General features: G+C 40.7%; 1 protein-coding gene across 18 annotated transcripts in view; it reads right to left on the minus strand.

The window, feature by feature from the left end:
* Nucleotides 1-15,096, minus strand: part of dlg2 (discs, large homolog 2 (Drosophila)) — a 224,494-nt gene that overhangs the window by 75,856 nt on the left and 133,542 nt on the right. Inside the window, exon 1 of one of the 18 annotated variants that reach the window (XM_068721249.1) lies at nucleotides 10,576-10,684. The exons of the other annotated variants lie outside the window; for them this stretch is intronic. Within the exon in view, the coding sequence (XP_068577350.1) occupies nucleotides 10,576-10,659 (84 nt within the window). The 5' untranslated portion in view covers nucleotides 10,660-10,684. Of the gene's footprint in view, nucleotides 1-10,575; nucleotides 10,685-15,096 lie in introns of those variants that run through there. 18 annotated transcript variants of the gene reach the window in all.

Genomic DNA, 15,096 nt, shown 5'->3' on the forward strand with positions numbered 1-15,096 from the left:
GACTGCAGGATTAGACGCGCCTGGCATGACATTGATAAGAACTTACAGGTAGGAATAAAACAAGGTAGAGGGTAAGCAGAAAGTAAAAACAGGGCTCTGCTTGGAGCAGACATGTTGACAGGCTTAAAAATATAAGAGAGAGTCAAACAGAAAACCCCCTTATAAATTGCCACATTTCTATGTCACTTTGTTCTCCAGATGCTTGACATCAGCCCTCTCAAAACCGTACTTGGCTATCAAGCTACTAGAGTGCAGATCCATTATCGAAAGGAGCTGGTTCCCACGCAGCAAATGGCTGCTTTGTCAGGGGGACGTCATAAGAGTAACAACCACAGGAGAGTAAAAAAAGGGCCAGAGAGAGATTTGGAATAGGGCAAGTTAATCCATGAGAATGGAAATGGAAGAGAGAGGCAGAAGGAGAGAAGAGATATGTGGAAAAAGAGTCTTTATATGAAACAGACAAAAACCAAGCCAATTTTTTTTTTACAGATACAAACACAAAAATTATGAGAACAAATAAATTCATTAATATGGTACTCAGCTGTCCATCACCTGTTTGATCATTTCAACTCATGCGAATGAGGCAAATTTGCGTTATTCACGTGGCGGCTATTTGCATCTGTGCATTGACATTGTATATAATCTACTCACGCAAAAAATTCGAGCCACGTTTGGTGTGAACACGGCATTACAGTCTGATTAGTTGATATCTAAGAAAACTTTCTTTTAGGTTCTGTGAGTTCAGTTTACTGTAAATCCATTTTGAAATGACCAAGGCAACAACCACTGTTCAGCTGGACCCAATGCTGACAAAGACTAGAAAGTACCAGGGTGGTTTATGGTGATGGGTGGGTGTGTTTGAACAAGCTCTTGGTGTCAGTAAAGTGATGCTGACAGTGGACATTATTCAAACTGTGAAACCAAATTCCAATCGTCGATACAAGTAAATTCATGAGGTTTGACTCACAGCTGCTTCAAATCAAACTTACACTGCCACAACAGTAAAACCCAGACTACAAGCATTGCAACCCTATATTCATAGATCAGATGTCGCTGCACTGCACAGGCCATCTCTCACAAAGAGCCTTTCTCAGCAGATTACCGACACTGCCTGCTCAAAGAAGAAGCATATTGTAGTGTTCGGATGTGGCAGCTCTCCTCTCTTCACTCAGCTAATGCTGCTGCATACATGTATGCTGCCTCCAGGTGCTCATCATACATTAAGACTTGGGATATTTGCAAGTTTCACTTCTGACTTGTGGGACCTTCAAGGACTTCCTGCAGTGAAAATTGTATTTTTAAATGAATTACATCTCTGCAACTCCAGTATGATACAAACCCCTCCCCTGCTCTGTTGGCTTATTTATGTGGGCTCAGTTTGTAATTACGATATCTCTGACAGCAGACTGCCATTCAACAGCTGTGGGGGTTGCTGTGATCCCGGCTAAGTCCTTTGAAATAAAGCAGAGTTTGCTGTGGACAGCTGTAGAGACAGATTCATTTTGGGTGTTTGGAGAGCGAGCTACTGTTTGAAGTGGAAAGCCAGGTAGCCCTCAACGGCTCTCACTCTCCCTGTGACAAAATGACAGAGAGGAAGGCAAAGACTGCTGTGCTCATAACAGATACAATGATATATACAGACACTGACAACTGTCACACTCTCAGACAACAATCGGTTTCACTATAAAAAAAACATTTGTTGGACAGTTGATACTCTTATAGAAGGAGACAGAGAAAAAAAGGCAGAGAGAAAAGGCCCTTCAGAAACAGCTTTAAACACAGACAGTACCTGTGTTTTCATTTTAAACATGATACATCATACTCCATAACCTGATCGTGTCAGGTAAATGCCATGCTTTGCTTCATATCAGCCGCTGAGTCATTCCTATCTCACTAGCACTTTGTTCATCTCACTGACCATGACATACCCTGATATCTGAGGTCCAATTTTAAAAACAGCCCTTCAATTATCTTTCTTTGCAATTAAGTTGCCCCTTTGTTACCAAAATACTGGCACGACATATTAAATGTGTGCCATAGCTTTGAAACAGCTGAGCCTCTCCGGGAGATGTCATGTACAGAGATACGATGTAGAAACTCTCGCAGCAAACCAGCATGGACATCTCAGTAACTCCACTTATGACCCACTCTTTTCGGATTCCCTACAACTAAAACATTTTCTGAGAGAAACTTTTAAAATGAATAGCTTTCTGTGGGTCCCCTGATTGTAGAGACTTGAAAAAAAGATTTATAGTGTGCAGAGGAAATAAGGCTTTTTAAACACCTGTTCTGCATGACGCCCCCGAATTTGGGGGCTCGAGGGCTCAGACGAGTAGCATATACCGTCGGAAAAATTGCACTTATCCAGAGCGAATATAATGCACGTATACATGTTATATACCAGATTTCTGGGCAATACTAGTAAGTAATAGTAAGCCATTTTTACAAACTCCAAACACAATTCTACACAACTAATATAATCAACTAGAAGATTTACCACAATATCACGTATTTTTCGCCATGACTCGGTGAGCTATGTACTTCTCTCCCAGATACAAACACAAAACTAAAAACTAACATGGACAACCGAGATAGCAAAAAGCAAGAGAAATGGAAACACAGATTCCAAAGATACCTTCAGAATTTCTCTCCGTGAAACCATTACAAAGCTGTGAGCAAATGAGCACCAGAAGCACGAACCGTTTTATCGATCAAAATCATAAAAGCTCCTTACTTTATCGATGTTGTCCGGTAAGTCCCCGCTTAATTCCTTCAAATATATGTTCTACGTATATCCTGTGTGTCTCTAAAATGTTCCCGGGTAGAAACAAGGGTCTGTCTTACTAGGGGACCTGGGGAAAGGGTTTTGACTTTCGGTGAATCGGATTTTATGCTTCAGGAGGGGCGCCATGTTTTTAATTCTGACTGGCTAACGATTCTGTCAATCAAACCCATGAGGTGACCCTTCAATAGTATGGACTCTGACGCTTCAAAGGAGGGTTCATTGACTGAAATCAACCAATCATAGGCTGAATTATGAGACATAGAAACTGGAAGTCAGAAGAGAAAATCCCATGGATAACAGAGAGAAACAGTCTCAGATAGGATCTAGGCTCTCAAAATGATGCCAGCCTGTTGTATTTGGATAGGTTGAACACTATTAGTGATAAAACAAGTGCAATATATAATTATATAGTATATAAAATTACAATGGAACAGCTGGAACAGCTGGTTCCAAAATGACAATTGTTCTGACCTCGCCTGACCTCTCTGTACTAAAACCGCTCTAACTTTGTTCTGCTTCACTTTATCAAAATCAGACTTTGCAGAGAGACTGTTAACATGTTGTGCTATGATTTGGGAGAGTTTTTAGACTGTCAGCTGCATCATTTCAAAGAAATAATAACAATAAAAGTGCTTTTTTTTTCAGGCGATCCTGAAACTTTTCAATTTGTGCTGTGTGCCATCTTCATTTACTCTTAACCAGTAACATATACACTGATATTTACACATCTGAACAAATCTCACAAGTGTTACCTTTATTATAACACCAAGACTATTAAAATAAACCTTGTAGTTAGAGAAATACACGAGCAGAGGCCTAAAAATAGGGCTAGAGTCCAAGAGGAAAAGAAGAATTGAAGGAGCCTTTTTCTTGGTAAATTTAGATGTAGCGTGGATACTGCAGATACAGTAATTGAAAAGAGTTCTTTTCTAATTTGATTTCAAGGCCCTGTTAAACGGACTTGTTCTGCTACAGGTGATGTCTGTTTTAATCACAACGGATTAATAAGTTGTGTGGGAAGCATTTTGTTCTGGGAGAGGAAAGTAAAATAAAGGAAATATTACTGATAGAGCGCAGAGCACCAAGCATCAACATTTCTACTGAAAATGACTTGGATTTCGGCTTGTTTTAAACATCTTGGGCGACTGTGGCTAAGTGGAGAGCGGGGCCGTCCTTCAATCAAAGGATCTGCGGTTCGATCTCCGGCTCCACCAGTCGCATGTCGATCTGTCCTTGAGCAAGACACTTAACCCCAAAATTGCTCTCGTAGCTGTGCCTACAGTATGATAGAATCGGAATTTTAAGTCGCTTTGGATAAAAGCATCTGCTAAATGACTGTAATGTAATGTAATCTCGTCTGACTTATTCAATAGTTTGAGCCAGAGATTCAATAGTAGGGTTTTATATCTATATTGTTTTCTGACTAAAGGCCTTTACACACTGGGGGCGTTTTTCTTTCTGCGATTAATTTGGACGTCAATGTATTTTTCCGAACTGTTGTTTTTGTCATGAATACTTTCATACAGAGCGCGGATATTATGCAGTCTTTTTTTTTCATAGAGGTTGATTTTTTTCGGAGCTTTTGCACTGCGAATAAAGGCATCAACCAATCACGAAACATATTCAATATCTACACGTATATTGTACACATAGACCTGATATTAGAAGTGGACGTAGTTGTTGTGACGTCGGCATTTTCAAGCCTCTAGTTTGGCATTTTGGCCGTCGCCATCTTGGTTTTTTGCAACCAGTGAATGGAAGTGACCACATTTGGACAGCAGAAGAGTGATGTAGAGACGCCGTATCTCTGGTAGAGACCTGTCAACCACTGTGTAGCCCCGCCCTAAAACATACCCTGCTTTATGGTCTGTTTGACTCTAAATGGACCATAATTACTAAATGAACACCATGCTGTATTGAAGAAGACTTGAAACTGATTGAGACCATAAACTCATGTTTACAATGTTTACTGAGGTAATAAATCAAGAGAGAAGTAGAGTCATTTTTTCATAGACTTCTATAGAACCAGAGGAGTCGCCCCCTGATGGTAATTAGAGAGAATGCAGGTTTAAAGATACTTCTACATTGGCTTCACTTTGGAGAACCGGATGTTGCCGACAGTTTGGACAACAAAACAGAGACTCCGTGGTCCGAACCGAGACGGCAAACTTTATTACTATTTTCAACCTTGACAAAGGCAGCGCAGACCAGATCCACTCCTTCCAATATTACCTTTCACAATAAGAGTCCTTTAGACACGACCTAACTGTTTACCAGAGGGAACTTAAATTCACTCAGAGCATTTCACTAAAAGGAAACTCAATTAAATATCTCACAGTAGCTTAGGCTATACAACAACAGCTCAGACAGACTGACAGACGCTGCTCTGGGTCATTAGGATCCTGTAGTTGGTCCTCTTCCTGCACAAATCTATCAAACCTCTTATTGAAAAACTGCTGTAACTGTTGCAAATTCGTTTTGCTGCCGGTATGAGTTATGATGCAAAATATTTGCAGGCGAGTATTCTGCATTTCTGTGTCATTTATTCATGCCCCCGGTGTGTAAGTTGTCAAGGGTCCTTCTCTGAGGTATCGAACAATAACATTTCTGTCTTCTTCACAGGGAGGACCACTTTCCTCAACAGTTGTTGGAAAGACATTACAAAGACAACACTTCAATTACATGACTTTAACAGTATGACAAGTCAAACTGAATTCTTCTTTGCTACTATATGCATAGTCAGTTTAGAACAGATATCCAATGTGAAACCTGGAGCCTGTTGGTTTAAAATATCAACATGACACACAGCTCCAATTAGTTGCTTTCCAGCTGTGCAAAGGAAAGTCTTCTCTCACACGCCTCCGTCAGTGCTTCAAGCACGACTACACACACGGTACATGTACTATATGTACACACTCACATATCCCACAGCTCCATCACCTTATGCCACCAGAGTTCAACCAGCAGCTCATTTACTGTAGACTGTCATGCAGACAGATAATAGGGCTAGAGGTTCTGCACTCATTTCCACGAGTCCACAAAACAATTTTCACACCTCCAATCATTCTCAAAAGAAAAAATGTAAACAGCACTCAAGTATTATTTTTTTCTTAAAAACATAATATTACTGTATTGATACCATCATACTAGGATGTGAAAAGTAAAAATGGAAAAGACTGCTCTTAATAGAAGGACTTAAATACAATTCTTATTATCCCTCTTATGCATTTATCAGCATCGACACCATTAGAAATAGAAGCTCTATACTCTGCTGTACATGTAATTCTGTTAATCATCTGTTGTTTGGAAATGTGGGTTCCACACTTCCTATTATGCCCACGGATATAATGCATTGTTTCATAACACGTCATAAGTGCTGACCACTCACTTTGTTTTTTGTTGCAAGCATCATAGTGTAGTTTTTACCATAGTTTTTCTACATTTTATTTTTTATAATGCATTATAATGTCATTATAAGTTACTCTAAGTGGTATATTTAAGTTAAGTGAAATATATATAATCAAATCTATGCAAGAACAACACACAAATTTTTTTAAAAATAAATTAAAGAAACAATAACCACTGATTATTGTTATAAATAAGTATGCTTACAATACTTATGAGTTCTTATAACTATAATTATTCACTGCTATAAGCTAATTATAAATATGTTTATAATGCATTATATAATGTGCGTCATAGAAAGTGTTCACGACATGTGCAAATGCATCATCTCCATGCATGGTGTCCATTACTGGCCCCCTCCGCCCCTTACCCAGGGCAATTAGGTAAAACACAAGCACTCTACTTCAGCGCTCTGTCACACACACAAACACTCGTTGCTAAGCAGCATGCTGCTTTTTGTTCATGTGAATGTGGCCATGGCACACACACTGTGGGGGTCACAGATTATGTACATAGCTAGACTATAATCAGTAGGATTTAGGCTGCAATTAATGGAGAGTCCACAGCGGAAGTCGTAAGATCACACTTGATGATGGCTAAAGCGGAGTGGGTGCGTCAAACTGTGACAAAAGACACAAGGGAGGAACCCGAGGCCCCTGAATGGTGTAAAGGTAAAATAAATGGGCTTGTTGCAAGAACAATTTCTCATCAAGATGAGAAACAACAGCTGGGAGAACAAGTTTTGGTTGGTGAATGAGAAAGATTCTCCCCTGACAACTGCTACTGTCGAGGTGCCCTTGAGCAAAAATAGTTACTCAGTGATAGTTTGAGACTGTAGTTGTAGCCAAACCAGGCAACCTCCATGATCCGCAATAGATGAATCGAATATGTAAATAAATATATAAAACATAGTAGTACGTGTAGTTTACATTTCACTACACTGAAATGTAAAAAATCACTATTTCTTTTTTAATGGTGTCCCCATCCTTTTTTATATTTTCTCCCATGGTGGAGATTTTAGCTTGGATAATTAGCTGCTCCTCCCTTCACTGTAGAAAAAAGTGCTGCCTGACCAAGCCCCCAGGAAGACTGCCAGGCTTTGAATTCAATTTTACATAGGGGCCAAAACAGTGGAATTATAACTTTTACTTTTTAATATTAGAGAATTTCCTCATGCTAAGGTATGGAACATCACAATAATGTCTAACTTGCGCTATGGTTTAGTGCCATATGTATTGAAGTAGCCAACAGCTGTATTAACATATGTATGTAGTCAACAACTGACTGTCAAATCAAATAAGGAAAGTGCAATTGAATAATATCTCAACAATATTTATTATCAAATTGAACTGGATGAATTATAAATAATACATAATCTAATAATAAATCAATGTTCTTATCTCATTTCCAGTAAAATAAGGAATGCATTTAAGAATAAATTACATAACAGATAGCTTTTGAAAAATGTGACTCTTAAAATAAAATACTTGATTTTAGAAAAATATTGAAGTATTGAACTGAATTGCCCTGCAGCTTTAAATTCAGTTCATTCAGAGTGAAATGATGTCACCAATAAAAGCAACTATATAATTTTTCTCATCTTCTAACAAGAGAAGGGTGCAGGGTCTAATGTTATATCTGTGGTTGTTGAAACCACTTGTTTCAGCTCTATTCCGTCTCTGTTAACATAATTTTTGGGCAGTGAATTACTGTGCTAGGATTCTGATCATACACATATTTGATTGGCTGAGTAGCATCATGTGATGTGATTGAGTGTGTTTCCTGGACCACTGAACGAGTGCCATAAAGGCTAGAAAGCTGCGGCGGTTAAAATAGAGGCACTCTGTCAATATTGAATAATTCTCAATTCTCTATCGGTTTTAGGTCCAGGTCTGGATACAACGGTGTCTGGGTCCAGGGCTGGGACCGCGGTCCACCTATTAGTGACCCCTGCCATAGACTTACATTGGGAAAGAGACAATCTTTTTTTGCGGTGAATCAACTTGCCAGTAAGACTTGAATAGCCGTTATTTAAATGATTAGGTCCTAAAAGTTATAAAACGCATTCGCAGTTATTTCCATGAAAATAAATTTCGCCGGAAGATCTGGGTAATTTTATACTCAACAGTTGAACCATTTTGGCTTCATTTGCCACTGAGCAGCTTTCATAGGAATGAACAGGGCCCCGCCTCCAACTCTGTATGCAGTCTCCTTTACATCCATGGTGGCAAGGCCATTAAAGCAGAATCGTTATGGTACAGGGTACACGGTACAGTGAACGCAGTTGCATGCAGTACACCCAGTCTAGATTGATGCATGTAATGCAAAACCAAAGTTCCCAACCAAAGAAAGTTGTACACCATGAGCAACATGCGCTGAAGATAGCACAATAAGCTGATTCACACTCTGACGCGATTGAAACGGTGGAGCTGGAAGACTCTCCTGCTTGTTTCTGGTCAGCTGCAACAGCAACAGAGAGAGAGAGTTGACTATAAGACGAGCATGGCGTGTTGGCGTTGATGCAACGATGTAGCGTATGTTCGTACATTATGATACTCAAGTGTTTGAAATGTTCCTTATTTCTATCATGAAAATAATTCACCAAAGTTGCCAGTGGGCAAAATGTTACCTCAGTGCCTAGCTGTGACACTCAAGTGGAGGTACACATCGCTGCGTGCTTAGCTGACATCTCAAAGTGGATGGCAACACACCACCTGAAACTGAACCTGGACAAAACCGAGCTACTGTTCCTTCCGGGGAAGGGTTGCCCGCACCGAGGCCTGTCCATCACCATTGACGATACCGTGGTGACGCCAACTCAGACTGCGAGGAACCTGGGTGTGACCCTGAATGACCAACTGTCATTCTCAGTAAACATTGCATCGGTTATACGCTCCTGCAGATTCCTGCTCTACAACATCAGGAGGATTCGCCCCTTCCTCACTGAAGAGACAGCGCAGTTTCTCATCCAGGCTCTTGACATCTCGAGACTGGATTACTGCAACTCACTACTTGCCATCAGACCTCTGGAGCTTGTCCAGAAAGCTGCAGCTCGCCTGGTGTTCAATCGCCCCAAGTTCTCCCACACAACTTCCTTTCTCCGTTCTCTACACTGGCTACCTGTAAGAGCTCGCATCCAGTTTAAGACTCTGGTGCTAGCCTACAGGGCAGTGAAAGGAACAGCTCCTTCCTATCTCCAGGCCATGGTCAAGCCCTACACCCCCGCCCGACCACTTCGCTCTGCTGCCTCGAGGCGATTGGTTGCCCCGTCGCTCAGAGGTCCCTGTGGCCGATATACCCGGTCTCGGCTGTTTTCTGTCCTGGCCCCACAGTGGTGGAATGAACTCTCCACTGACGTCAGGACAGCAGAGTCACTGCCCATCTTTCATCAGGCTGAAAACTCACCTCTTCAAGAAGTAGTACCCTGAGCCTTCCACTTAGCACTTATTGTATTCATATTAGTTTGTTTCTGCACTTAGATGCTTGTTTGGAAAAGGAGATGCACTTATGACTCCTGGTGACTAGTAGTTCTCTTGAATACCTATGTTAAATACACTTATTGTAAGTCGCTTTGGATAAAAACGTCTGCTAAATGACTGTAATGTAATGTAGCTGGAGGTTTTTGTCACACTGTCACAGATCCTCATTTATTTCCTATTGTACCAAACTCACACCGAACCGTGACTCTTAAACCGGGGAATGAACCATGTTTGTGTACCGCTACACCATACCTGATGGTGTTGCCCATTGGAAGTTTGAGAGTCAGATAAATATTTAAAGTCGATTTCAAGAAAACATGTCTAGTAGTACTCTGGACCGACCATTAATACTAAACATTATTTTACATTATTTTACGTTCAGCAGCAGAATTTGCCAATGAGATCAGCGTCTGCAGTGACAAAACTTTGCTGTGAAGGCAGATGACTTAAAAGATGTCGATGAAGAAAACTGATGCTCAGGGACAGAATGACAGGCGAATCTGCTGCAAGTTGAGAAAGAGTGCGCTTCTGAGTTGCTTTGTGCTCATGAGCAGGGTCAAAATACAAGATTTGGCTTTCCAGGCAGCGGGGTCCGAGTCCCTCATTGCTCATTCTCCCCTCAAATGAAGCAGAAAGGACGCAATTGAGCAAAGTCAACTAATTTACCTCCAAAGTTAAACTGCTTACACAGACGTCAACAACACTATTAATCAACAGGTGAATTGAAGTAGCACCTGCTGCTCCAGTACCTCAATCGTACGTACACCTTTACTAAAAATCATGACATATTGACTATAGCAAAGGTTGTATTTGTTTCTGTCACACAGATCTGCCATGAAATTGTAATCTGTATCTGTTTTGTCAACCCACAGTAAATCAGTAAAGCAAGCACAGCGGTGAACCTACCTTGTCTTTCAGCATTTTAGCTTTCCGGCTGTTCTGCACAAGTCGTCTTCCTAGCTTCTTGGCATACCAAATAGAGGCAAACATAGCGGCAGGTGAAATAATGATGAATTCTTTGGTCTGCAGTGACAGCCCAAACGGCTCTAGCTGCTGCCCATCTGGACTGAATGCTTCTTATCAGCGGACTATAACGCACAGGCAAGAGCAAAAAAGAGAGGGAGGGAGAAAAGATGGGATGATGCTGCGGGAGGGGGAGCGTCTACATAGCAAAGTCAGGTCTCCGTCAGCCACAAGAGCAAGGGGAGGGAGGGAGAAAGAGAGAGACGAAGGGAGAGAGGGCTTAAGAGACAGAAAGGGAGGAGGGGCCACCACTTTCCACGTGGAAACTACATCTTCAGGACCAATCGAAACCTGCTAAGAGGCCGTCGGTAGCTCCCAGTGTCCAGAGGTGGGGGTGGAAGGGAGTAGGTAATGCTCTGCTCTCACCATACCTACGCATGCAGCCACTCATCATCATAAAGCTAACAATCAACAGCATAGCTAAGCCTACTGAAATATCAAATGTTTACCAAAAATAATGTTTTTTACTGATTCAATGTTAATCTATAACTTTCCTCTTATACCTTGCTATATATGTTGGTGTATCCTGATATATTACATTAGATTAGATTCAACTTTGTTGTCATTGCACATTTTAGCATCTGAACCAGAAGTGCAAAAAGCAATAAAAATCAGAGTAATGTATAGGGCAGGGGTCGGCAACCTTTACTATCCAAAGAGCCATTTTGTCCTATTTTCCACCAAATAAGATGTGTCTGGAGCTGCAAAAGCTATTTGACATCAGCTTATAAAGTTTTATATATAGTTATATTATGTATACAAAAACTATAGTTTGTTATATTCATGAAATTATAGAACAAGAATAAAGACAATTATTGAAATTTTATTGCTATTTAACCCGTTATAACAATATCAAACTCTTATGAAGAGGTAAAAAAGAAACTTGCTCAGTTTGCTGCAGCAGTTGAGAAATCGCTCTTTTTCGCTCATCTCCAGTTTGATACTTTTCAGCAAATGCTGTGTGTTTGTTCTGGAAGTGTCTTTCTACATTACATTGTTTGTTGTTTGCTAATTTCTTGCCACATTTCAAGCATACAGGTGAAAGCAAATTAATACGTCCATGCAGAATTAAACTCTCTATTTTCCTCCGTGACTTTTCTTTTTTTGGATTTATCCATTGATAGTTTACCGAGGGCGGGGGTTTGCAAATCATAATTAGCCACCTGCAGGGAAAGGCGCTTGACAGCAACGTAATAGGATGTGACGCACATTTTAGTTGACAAAATATTAAAGCATTTTTTATTTTCCGTGACACAGTATCACCTCAAACTCCAAGATAAGAGGTGTTCACTTTGAAAGATTGTCCACTGTGCAAAAAGTAAAATAAAATAACCGTTATTTATTTCCATGTTATTTTTTGTCAAAGCCTGAGGCCATGTCCACACTACTCCATTTCCATTTGAAAATGCATATGTTTTGCTACATTTACACTAAGTGTCCACACTACTCCGGAGTTTTCGAGCACTGAAAACGGAGGAGTTTGAAAACTCCGGGGTTACCTCTTCATGTGGACGCTCGTAAACGCATAACACAAACGATGACGTAGACATTCACTTCGCTACTTGATTGGTTCTTAGCAGTCACGACGTGTCCTTCCCTGATTGGTCACACCCCTATCACGTGACCCTTTCCCGCAAAATCATAAACAACAACATTGATTATCGAGGTATTACCAGGTTAATTTAAAATGGACAACTGATTACAGGCGTTGCTGACCTTGTTGTCTTTACTAGCAGCTGTTGTCCAGTAAAATTCAGCATTTTTGCAGAGGAAGCAGCTGCTATTGGAGCGATTAGCGAGCAGCGTTATCAGACCTATGTCTGAAGTCACAGTTAGCAGCTTTGAGGAGGACAAACACAAAATGGAGGATTTTCCTTTTCATATTAATGCAACAAAAAACACTAAAACTTTCCATGAAATGTGTCTGTTTGAGTTTATAGAGGAAGATTTTAGAGGAAAATTGGCCGAAATGTGATCTATGAAATTGGTTTTGAATGAGCTACTTGTGAAACAATGCGGTCGTACACGCCATCTCTCAACTCCAGTCTTGCATGTGAAGATGCTAATCGGACTGTAATCAACAAGCAGCGCACGGAAAAGGAAGTCTTAATCCGGATATCCGCTGGCTACACTAGAACCCCAGAAATACAGCCCCCTTACCACCAGAGGCTTATAAGTTGTCAGACCAATATCTGATCCGACATTGCTTAGTCTGTCACTGGAGTTACGTCCAGATAAATTATTTTTTCCTTGTCTCATTACTGAAAAAGAGATGTTCATGTTCTTTCATTCTTCTGCTCACCACCATCACTCTGTCACAGTGATGGTGGTGAGCAGAAGGTTTACAGTGGGGATGTACAGTGTCAGTGAAATGGAGAAGATAACAGAGCCTTCTTCAACTTCCTCAATGATGTCTTCTCCATCAACCAGTGTCAACCAGTGTCTGGAACTTGTAAAAGTCACAGTTCTTGTGTTCCCCACCTGGTATCTCCATCAGTGCTGTAGCCCCAACCTGTAAATACATTGTCTATGCACATAGCCACTGAATCTATGCTGTAATCCCTTAGCATAACACTATTGGTCAATCTTAAGGCTTTGGGTGTAGGTCATATGATTAGAGATGGAAATAGATACAGTCATAGTAGGACAATACAACAGGCCTGGAGAGAGCAGAGATCAGTACACTGACAAATATCAGGACTTAAAGATGTGTTTCATTAGTATGCCAGGCGGTGGCATCACACCCTATAATGAGCCACATTAACACTTCTGTCCCATGCATCACCCTCCTCATCCTGTCTCCCATCTATCAACTCTGAACCCAGACGTTCTGCGTTTTACTTCTGGGCTTCAATTCAAACCGCTCTAATCAATTGGTTGACTTGCTTCGCATTCAAATAATTTTGCAACAGAGCCACAAGGAAGACCAGATAGAAGCCTGATCCTCCCACATCACAGCGTGTGTGTTGCCAGCTTATTTGAGACCAAGCTCCAGTAATAACACGGCTGCCCTTCTATCACTAAAGAGAAGGAGTGCTGCAGGCTAATTGCCAGGAAAGATGACACCACACAGCTGGACAATGATAAACTACAGGGTGGGGAGGATGACGTGTGTTCTTCTCTCTTCCAAGAGCCTCTCCCTGGCTCATCCTTTCCTGGTGTGTCCTTTAACCAAGCTTTCCGTTTGCAATCACATCAGCAGATGGGTATGATCGATAACAATTTACAGTGTGCACATCTTCTGCATATCTTTCACTCCTCCGTCGAAATTTCACAGAACCATTCCAGTTTTTGATCTGGATACTGGATTTATAGACAGTGGCTGTCTCAACTTGGTTGTTGTTTCTCCCCATTCAAATATCATGACACAATTTCATTCAATCAACCTTAGAAGCCAAGAAGACATTATACAACATCTGCAGTCATCCTCCTCCTGCTGCTTGGATATTCTACCAACACACTTTTTCAAAAATATTTCAAACTGCATGACCACTGATCTTTTACAAATTGTAAACACATCCCTTCTCTCAGGTGTCTTCCCACAAGCCCTAAAAACTGCAGTTATTAAACCACTCCTAAAGAAGGCTAATTTAGACTCCGCAACAATGAAAAATTATAGGCCAATATCAAACCTCCCATTTTTAAGTAGAATAATTGAAAAAGCATTTTTTTCAACAGCTGAACAACTTCTTGGCCGTAAATAACCGTTTTGATGTCTTCTAGTCAGGCTTTCAACAGCATCACAGTACTGAAACTGCTCTTGTTAAGGTTTTCAACGACATCCACTTAAACACAGATAATGGCAGAATTTCAGTCTTAGTATTACTGGATCTCAGTGCTGCATTCGACACGGTCGACCATGACATACTACTAGAAAGACAAAAAAATTGGGTGGGACTTTCTGGCACAGCACTTAACTGGTTTGAATCCTACTTGAAGGACCGAGAATACTTTGTGTCTGTAGCTAATTACACATCCGAGCTGACTAAAATGACATGTGGTGTTCCCCAAGGTTCAATACTGGGGCCTCTTCTGTTCAACATCTACATGCTTCCACTAGCTCAGATTATGGAAAACAACAAAGTGTGTTATCATAATTATGCAGACGACACACAAATCTACATAACTATACCACCAGGGGACTATAATCCCATACAAGGGCTGGGTAAATGCATTGAACAAATCAACAACTGGATGTGCCAGAATTTTCTTCAATTAAACAAAGATAAAACAGAAGTAATTGTTTTTGGTACCAAGGATGAGCGATTGAAAGTCAACGCTCAGCTTCAATCACTGATGTTAAAAACCACAAACCAAGCCAGTAATCTAGGTGTAGTTATTGATTCAGACCTCAACCTGAACAGCCATATCAAGACAATCACAAAATCAGCCTACTATCAGCTG

Source organism: Cebidichthys violaceus, unplaced genomic scaffold (assembly GCF_023349555.1).
Source record: "Cebidichthys violaceus isolate CVI_PGR_0920_01 unplaced genomic scaffold, fCebVio1.0.p SCAF_27, whole genome shotgun sequence".
In the NCBI taxonomy this organism is placed as follows: Eukaryota; Metazoa; Chordata; class Actinopteri; order Perciformes; family Stichaeidae; genus Cebidichthys; species Cebidichthys violaceus.